Raw genomic sequence first — 9,285 nt, 5'->3', positions numbered from 1 at the left:
AGTGAGGAGTGTTCCCCTTCTCTTCATTTTCCCACTTCTTTTATGGTATTCCCCAGGAAGTACTTCTTCCACAGCACACTCCAGCCTGGTCAGAGCTCCACCTAGGGACAGGGAGATCAGAGAAAGGACACACGCAAAAACACACCCACGCAGGAGAGTACAGGGAAACCCATAACAATTGCAAGAAGAGGGAACATAGGAGACCTGTAAGACTGATGACACCTTCTTTAGTTTTAACCAAAAAAAGTATGAAGCGCAGCTCTAAAATGACCTTATTTGCTTGTTCTTATTGCTAAAGAACAAGAACAGGTCTGTAGCAGTAAAAACTGACAACAATATGTAACACAGAACACAATATAAAGAATATAGAGCTGCTCACCATCGTAATGAGAACAATGATTCCTTGCTCTGTTCAGTGGAATATGATAGTCAAAATGATTCCTTAAAGTCAGTAATACAGCATTAATGTCTTTTCAACATTAATAATTAAGTATATAAGTATATGAAGAAGTACATGTATTTATACATGTATTTATGTATCTGTGTGTGTTTATATAAAACTTGCATGATCAGTTTAGTCCTAGTGGATTCTGGTGAGCCCTGTGATGGACTGGCGACCTGTCCAGGGTGTATCCTGCCATCCGCCCAAAGACTGCTGGGATAGGCTCCACCACCCCCCCACGACCCTGACGGAGAAGCAGCTTAGGAAATGGATGGATGGATGGATGGATGGATTCTGGTGATGTGGGTGCGACTGATCTGTGATCTGGTTGTGCCTTGTTGTGGTTGGCCTCTTTTAAAGGCTAGTGTTGTGATGCCATGGATAGAACTTGGCCCGAGTTGTTTGACACCAGAATACGTATGTATAAGGGGGAACTCTGTACACTGTGCAGACCAAAACGATTGGTTGCATGTGCAAAAATGTCCCACCAATGAGATGAAATTGAACCTGGATATTTCCCAGAATGAGGAAATCTCTCTTTCATTGGAGTGAAAACGCCTACATGACCTGTTCGAATGCTTCTATTCATTGGAAGGAACAAGAGTCACATTACAGAAATCCTTTAACAAATTAACAAATGCCTAAAAATCAAAGTCATTTCTCCAGTAATTTAAATTTTCTTTGAAATCGGGGTGCCATCCTTGACTCCACTCTTAAATTCAATGCCCATGTCAGGGCTGTGGCTAAAACTTTTTTTTTCACCTGCACAATATTGCCAACATCAGACCAAGCATCTCTCAGTGTACTGGGATTATTTCAACACTCTTCTTGCTGGCATTGGCTCTTTTTCTCTTTACCAGCTCTAGGTGATCCAGAACTCTTGATCCAGCTTGTTCTCTTATTCATACCCAGTCACATCATCACATTACATGCATGATTGCATGATTATGTAGTCAGCATGTTGGCAAACTTAGTAGTACTCTGTACAACACAATCATAGCCAGTACCTGCTGAACCTGGATAATCAACTCTTCATGGTTCATAGCTGTATTTCTTCTGGAACCTGGATGTAATACTTTCAATGACTATGCTCATCCAATATTTTGATTATTTAAACATATTATCCACTGTATTCATTCTTGATAGCCAATTAATCCTACTACTGACTGTATTAATCCTGGAGGGTTAGTTAATCCAGTTAATGACTGTATCAATCCTGGATAGTCATTTAATTCAGTTCATGACTGCATTGATCCTTGAGAGTCAGTAGATCAAGTTTCTTACTGTACTGATCCTGGATAGTCAATAAATCTAGTTCATGACTGTTTTGATCTTGGATAGCCTCTTAATCCTCTTATTGACTGTATTGATCCTGAATAATCACTTAGTCCAGTTCCTAACTGTATTGATCACTGAATAGTTACTTAATCTAGTTCCTGTCTATATTGATTCTGGACTGTCAGCTGGTTTAGTTCATGACTGTGGATTGTTATTTAATCAAGTTTATGACTATCAATCCTAAATAGGTAATTAATTCAGTTCATGATTATATTGACCCAGGATAATCAAGTAATTAAGTTTATGACTGTATTAACCATGATTGTGTTTATCCCTGAATAGTGAATTAATCTAGTTCATACCTGTATTGATACTGGATAGTCAATTTAGTTTATTACTGTGTTTATCTTTGGACAGTCGTTTAATCAACTTTATGACTGTATTTACTGTGGCTAGTTAGTTAATCCAGTTCATCACTGTGTTCATCACTTGCCTAATCACAAAACGTCAGAAATAATTTGTGCTTCTTTTTCCAGGAATGACAGTAGGGCTGTGAATCCATCTCTAACACTGCTTCTTTCCGGGTTTTCAGCTACTACACTTACATCACACATAGATAGGATGCTTAAAGATGAGCTACAAACAAAGTTGGATGAATCAGACAGGGTCACAGTACTAAGATGCATCAACAATGACAACAGCAGATTAAAAATCTATGTGGCCAACCGAGCTTCTGTCATCTATAGCACATTACATACAGAGGTCTAAATATCAAGAACCTAATGAACTCCAGTGGAATTCCAATTAACAGCGGTTCAACACCTGGACTTCAATGAGTCTGTGGGAAGAAGAAAAGTTTTGGCCTACATCAAGCATAGGTTCACGCTCGGTTGAAAGATGTACATGCCTACTCAGTGAAAACCAAAGAACAAGACCCTTTACACAGACGAATAGAGTTCTGCACTGACTGGAACAAACTGAAAAGAGCTGCAGGTTGGATGTTAATATTCAACGGTATTCCACTGACCAAACACAATAGGAAAAATCCTGCTACCATAACATCCATGAAGCAAAGGTCCTCAACAAGAAATTTGGCTGTTAAAGATGTTGAAAGAGCTAAATACTGAATCATTAGCTATGTACAGAACCAGTGTTTCAGAAAAGACATGGCAATGCTAAAAAGTGGCAAACGCAATGAAATCCTACTGCCAAAATGTAAACCAGAGGACAGCATTTTGAAAGTCAGATGAAGGGTCAAACGATTTAATATGTCAGTAGGCATAAAATATTCTATATTACCCAGTAGCTGCTGTTGCAGAGTTGATTCTGAGGAACATGCATGAAAATATTACATATTCTGGAAGAAACTACATGCTGAAAGAATGTTATTGGCTAGCTTGCGCAAATTCTATGGCAAGAAATATTATCAAGGCCTGCACATTCTTCACATTACACGTTTGTCATTTGCACAACATGTCAGGACATTTATGCATTGAAATGCTTGTGGTGAGGCTCAGATAGTCACTCTACAGAAAGAAAATAAGTAAAAATACAAGAAAAACAAGCTGAAGTATATTAAATATACACAAAATATAGAGAAGCATACATTTTAAAGTGGCTTAAGTGACTCAGCGTTATTGTTCTTTAAAGTGGCTCAGTGTTAAGGTGTTCTGCAGAAGATGCTAAGCAAGATCAGGGAGAAGGGTAACGGCAAAACCAGTAGACTGGATTCCAGCGATTGTAAACAATGGAAAAACCTGAAATTGTTTAACAGTGAAATGTGTTATGCTAGTTATCGTCATCAAAACAGACAACAAATGCTCACAACTTTATCTGAACAAAGAACTGTGATGTTCACAATATTTATACAGTGACTTAAAAAATTAGAATATATTAAAATGTGCGAGTGAGAGTACATTTGTTAATTCAGCATTCAGTCTCCACTCCGTGTGGTTTGTCTGAACCTTTTATCCCTCTTGTGCATACTGGACAGCACAATGAGAGCAAAAGGCAGTGTTTGTCATTGCACAACGTTTATTTACTAGCAGGCCGAATACGTTTGCCGTACCCTCACCCAAGGGGGGAGGCAAACCAGTGTATAGAGGTGAATAAATTTGCTCAAACATAGTTTAACAATGAGTAAAAATGCTGCTTTAGGCAAGCACTGGTTGTTAACTCAGAGTAACTAGTAAACAGATAATGACGTATCATGACAGAATGACACAAATGTGCGGATTTAAAAAAAACTGACGAGGCTTTACTACTTTGAGGGAGCTCCGAAATCATTGTCACAGAACAGCCCAAAGTCACATCCAAAACAATACAAAACCAGAATATCGCAGTCATAACAAAGTCGACAGGATCAGGCCAAAAGACAAAGAGCATATACATATATTTTCATCTAGCCTTATTAATTTTGTACTCTAATAATGAATGTACATCGTTGATGAATGACTTTACCAAAGGTTGTTTTTTTTAAAAATATTGTCAACTATTTATTTTTTGTACCTTGCAATGTAATATGAAATGCAAAGTAATTAATTTATGTGGATGAGCAAATATTACATTTTAAAAAAAACAAAACAACAAAGCATGGCTCAGTGTATCATCATTCCTGGTTTTAGACTGCCTGAGTCTCCGGTAAAGGCCTGATCTTCATACTGATGAACTTGAGACCATAATCATAGCCTTTCCAGTGATACCACACATTTCCAATAGCATAAAAGGTGCCATCCTTCCCCCACAGATAGATACCGTTGGGGTTAGCGTGGTGGCAAGCACTGTACCAAAACCCTCCGAGGTAGGATTTAGCACAGTTACTTTCCTTTGTAGCGTCCTGGTCTTTGTCAAAGGTGGAGAACATCTGTCCATTGTTTGTCTCCAAAGAGTCACCTAGAGGCAGGAGAATATATCAGTATGACATTGCGAACAACGACTTTATAAAATATTTTTGACCAGTGGTTGACAAGGTACACAACTTCTGTACTTGAGTGAATATAGAGATACTCTTAATGAATTACTGAGTAAAAGAAAAATGTATTATGCCTATATTTCTACTCGACAAAGTAAAAACATATATACATCTAATAGGCAGTTTCTGAACATAGAAGATTGCAATATGGTGTCCCACAAGGCTCTGTTTTAGGGCCTTTCTGTTATTCATAGCCTTTATGATGCATAATCCATAAACACAATCCTACCTTTTTATACTGATGGTACTCAGTTATGCGTATCAGTTGAGCCAAAATTACTGACACAGTTACACTATGGTGAAAGATTGTGTTAACCCTTGTTTCATGTTCGCCAATCGCTTACATCACTGATGTTTGTGGGTCGGTTTTGTTAATTATGTCTAATTAATCTCAAAACAGTTCTAGAACATAGGTTACTCTATAATTTCATCTGACCCTCCTTTCCAACTACTTGAACATTAACAACTTAGAGAAAAACTTTTATTTTACTGTTCAAATTTACTTCATTAATTTCATTTTATTATTAATATTATTATTGTTTCTTACCTGCTCCTCCGTTGATGAAACCACCAACGTGGAGTTTGTAGCCATCAGTTTCTGATTCCACAGAGAAAGTAGAGTACTGGGCGTAAACCTTCACTCCCTCAAAGTCCTGCAGGTCCACTCTCAACTCATACTTCCTCTTGTGCGTGAGCTGATAGAGGTTCTCCAATCCTGGAGGTGCACAGGATAAAGCTGAAGGTCATTTATGAAGGTTCAGGTCTAGGTGTGCATACTTTACATAGTTTTGTCATGATATGAACAAGTGTATGTATTTATTTCTTATTTAGCTGCCCTGATATTGAATGCTTTAGAAAACTGTTGTTTCCTTTTGTAAGGAATTGTTATGTGCCAGAGTTGCACGTTTGTTTTCTTTCTTTTTCCTTCCTCAACCAGATCAGGTGCAGCTGTACGCATGATGGATAATTGTGGACCTTGGATGCTTAGTTGTGCTTCTTTCTCCTCTCCACCAATCGGAGTGGCTGATTCCTGCTGTGGGATGGGCCTTGGCGGATAAAAGGATTCACTTGTGGCCGGTTATGGAGAGAGCATTCTGCATGTTTGAGGCTCCTAGCGAAAGTCTGCCGTAGTCCAATTGTGAAGATGTAGCCAGTAACATGTCTCTCTTGTGTTCCATCTCTTTCTCTCTCTCTCTCTTTGCTTCTTTTTCCCCTTTCCAGTGGGAAATGTGGGCAGGCAAGTTGGGTGTGCCTATACATTTGCATTCATTATATGTTCTGGACTGTCTAGACACACTAGGTAAGGGGCGAGTGTATTTTGGGGACCGGAGTAGATTTATGGTTAGGTAGGTTAGATTTGCTTTTTTTTTTTTTTTGTTCATTTCTTTGGCACCGTCCACCTTTGTGGCTGGTTGGACTCTATTAGTTATTGAATGCTTTGTTATTCTTTGTCTTTTCTTTTGACTTATATTTAGTTTGCTTTAGTTTACCTGTTCTCATAAGTGATGCTCCTGTCTTGTGCATTTACCAGTGGGAGCAAAGTAAAAGTTTTCATGTAAACATCACTATTGTGTGCTGGTGCCCTTCCCTCCATTCCTGCATTACATTACATGCCATGCCATGTTGTGTTATTTTGTTACTCCTCCTCTCCTCCCCCTAGCTACATCTGAGGGGAACATAACGGGAATACTCCTACAAATGGCATTACCCAATGTGCCCAATTGGTGATACTGTTGTGTTTTTATTGTGAATTCGAATTTAGAACCATTTGCCAACTGAGGAGACCCCACATACATGCATGCACACTAGTGAACACACACAGACACTAGGGGGCAGTAAGTACACTTGCCCAGAGCAGTGGGCAGCCCTGTCTGCAGCGCCTGGGGAGCGGTTGGGGGTTAGGTGTCTTGCTCAAAGGCACATGGACCGTCAGCCGAGGGGATCGAACCGGTGACCTTCCGGTTCCCTAACCTCCAGCCCACGACTGCCCCATCGCACAATGTGTTCATACAGCTGTTTACAGTATAAATGAAAAGCAGGTGACTTTTAACTGATTCATTCCACATTTAACATCTCAAATGAACATATTTAAGCAGGCAACATTTACCAAACCTCTATTTTGATCCTATAATTTATTTTTTTTGTTCCTGCAACTTATTTTATTACATGCCTGTGAGGTCATAAAGCTCTACCATTCTAATATATTTCCATATTCATTTATATCATTCTAATTAATAAGAGCCTAAAACGCAGCGTAATTTGTTTATGTACACTAATTTTAGTATGATGAGATTTGCACAGATATCGTGTCATTTTCATACTTCATAAATTTGCATTGTCCATTGCCTTCTTAAATAATGAAAACAAAATGTTTTATCCAGTTCATTAATTAAAGAGCACATGAATCAAAGGATGTCACAATTCAAATAAGAGCATTAATGAGTTAAACTACAACAATATATACATGCACTTTTTCTTACGTATAATAAAATTTGACTTCATTCCTTTTTGTTTCCTTTTTAAATTTCTCTTAAGAATTCATCCATTCAGCTTCACTTTTTAATAAGGCTGTTCTGTACACAGTGTTTCTGATAGATAACGGATTCTCACCCAGCCAGTATTCTCCATTTTTGTTGCCAAATCCTTTCTTGTACTGCGCCCATGGCCTATAGAAGTTCACACTGCCATCCATCCTCCTCTGAATCACCTGGTGGAAAGATCACCTTCACTTATTTATTGTAGAATAAAGACAGTCATACAGACTGTAAAGTAGACTGAGGACTTCTTACAGAACTTATTCAGATTTTACTTTAAATGTAAATAATTATGTGCATACTGGATGTATTGTTTTATATTAATCTTTTTTCATGGAAATAACCAAATGCCATTCCCTAGTTTACTAGTACTGATGTTGCAAATAATGAATATTTCCTGGAGATTGTTTCAGACTGTAGTTAATCTAATAGAGAAACACAGTCTAACGTACCGTCCACTTCGCATCCTCTGTCTGTCCATTACAGCCCATGTCACAGTACACCTGTACAGGTGTGTCACCTGCAGGGTAGATGGTGTAAACTCCACTCAGGGTTTGTCCATTAGCGTAGACGTCAGAGCAGTCTGTCGGGAACAGTTCCTGAGAAGCTGAGGTGCTCCCAACCAGCAGGGGGAGCAATAGAGCCAGAAACACTCTGAGCTGGAGAGCAGACAGACAAAATAAAGTAAAAACTAATGTATACATGAAAAGAAAACATGGTACAGTTAACAAGCTCAGAAAAACACGTTTCACTGAAAATGCACTTACTAAACTAAACGTCGGTACATTTTAGAGATTTTCGTTTTGAGCAAGTTTCTGTACACAAGAACTCCAACAATAAACAAATGGCCCTCAGCAAACACAGAAAACCGAAACTCCTGAACTGAAAGTTCACAATGTATAGATTAGAATATACATCATCCAAGATAATAGCATGTTAATACTTACTGTCATTTTTGTGTCCACCAGCCTTTCAAAAATACCACAGCTTAATTCTGAAGCCGAGAGTAAATATTAGACAGCAGTCAGTCATTTCATACAAATCATGTCCGTTCAACTTCAACATTACTAGGGATACGCCACAATTTCAGCTGAAAATGATAAAAATGGACAAAAAAATGACTAAAATAAACAAATATTGAGACTCCAGTGAAGTGTACAAATCTCAGACTTTACAAATCATTTTGATTTTGGTAATGAAAATGAGAAATATTGATGAAAATGCTGTCTTTGCTCTGTCGTGCCAGTCAGAATAACAGTAAAAATATCGGCAGAATGTAACTGTTTCCATCCTAACTGTTTCTATGAGGAATATTAGACCTCTGATTTACAGTCTCTGTTTATGTGGAACATGAAAAGGAAATTAAACCCTCAAGAACATCTTCACCGCCAGGCACAACCAGTTCACACAAGTATAAAACTGTCACAAATGACAGTCAACTTGCAAAGAATAACTAAAAACCAATAAACTTATTTTTTTTAACCAACCATTCTTTGGTGCCAAGGACACTGGCACATATTGATATCATTTCAAGTTTGTTTTTTTTTTATGAAAAATTTTCGGTGCATCCACTAAAGATAATACCCAGCATTTTCATTTTGTCCACCATGCTCATAACTGTATTTGTGGTGATGGTTATGAAAAAAACACAATACTTTCCAAAGGTAAATGGTGTCGGTAGTTAATCTCTTAAATGTGTGAGAGGCACATTTAAGTCTAAAACCACCTTCAGAATGACAGAACAGCAGAAAAGGGTCACAAAATGTAACTTACCCATAAGGTTACTCGTTTCTCAGTAAACAAGTGTTCATACTCACATGCTTTTAAAACCCTGCTGGACCCTCAAACCCCTCCTAACCAGAGCACATGTGAGTCAGCATGAAAATTCCTTAAGGAAACTCCCGAAATGTTGCAAGAGCTCACAGGGTTTACTTGATTTATGCCTAGAATCTTCAGGATATTTGCAGCCTTAACTAAACACCCTCATTTACCAGAAACTAGGAACGTCCAGTCTTGCTAAATATCTGCCCTGTGATCGCGACATCGCAGGAGGGAAGGAC

General features: G+C 38.2%; 1 protein-coding gene across 2 annotated transcripts; it reads right to left on the bottom strand.

Annotated features, from left to right (window-relative positions):
• Nucleotides 1-3,736: 3,736 nt before the first annotated feature.
• Nucleotides 3,737-9,050, bottom strand: LOC108413281 (microfibril-associated glycoprotein 4-like). Of its 2 annotated transcripts, none has more exons than XM_017685723.2 (6): nucleotides 8,999-9,050; nucleotides 8,173-8,219; nucleotides 7,678-7,884; nucleotides 7,302-7,398; nucleotides 5,239-5,406; nucleotides 3,737-4,612 (listed from the first exon to the last, which is right to left on the bottom strand). In XM_017685723.2, the coding sequence occupies exons 1-6, from the start codon at nucleotides 9,000-9,002 to the stop codon at nucleotides 4,341-4,343; spliced, it is 795 nt and encodes a 264-aa protein (XP_017541212.1). In that variant the 5' UTR covers nucleotides 9,003-9,050; the 3' UTR covers nucleotides 3,737-4,340. The 2 variants fall into 2 exon arrangements, with proteins under 2 accessions (XP_017541212.1, XP_017541213.1); XM_017685724.2 differs by having other exon boundaries at nucleotides 8,173-8,315; nucleotides 8,999-9,017.
• Nucleotides 9,051-9,285: the final 235 nt, after the last annotated feature.

Source organism: Pygocentrus nattereri, chromosome 12, assembly GCF_015220715.1.
Source record: "Pygocentrus nattereri isolate fPygNat1 chromosome 12, fPygNat1.pri, whole genome shotgun sequence".
Taxonomy (NCBI): domain Eukaryota; kingdom Metazoa; phylum Chordata; class Actinopteri; order Characiformes; family Serrasalmidae; genus Pygocentrus; species Pygocentrus nattereri.
This window is presented reverse-complemented; position numbering and strand designations above follow the sequence as displayed.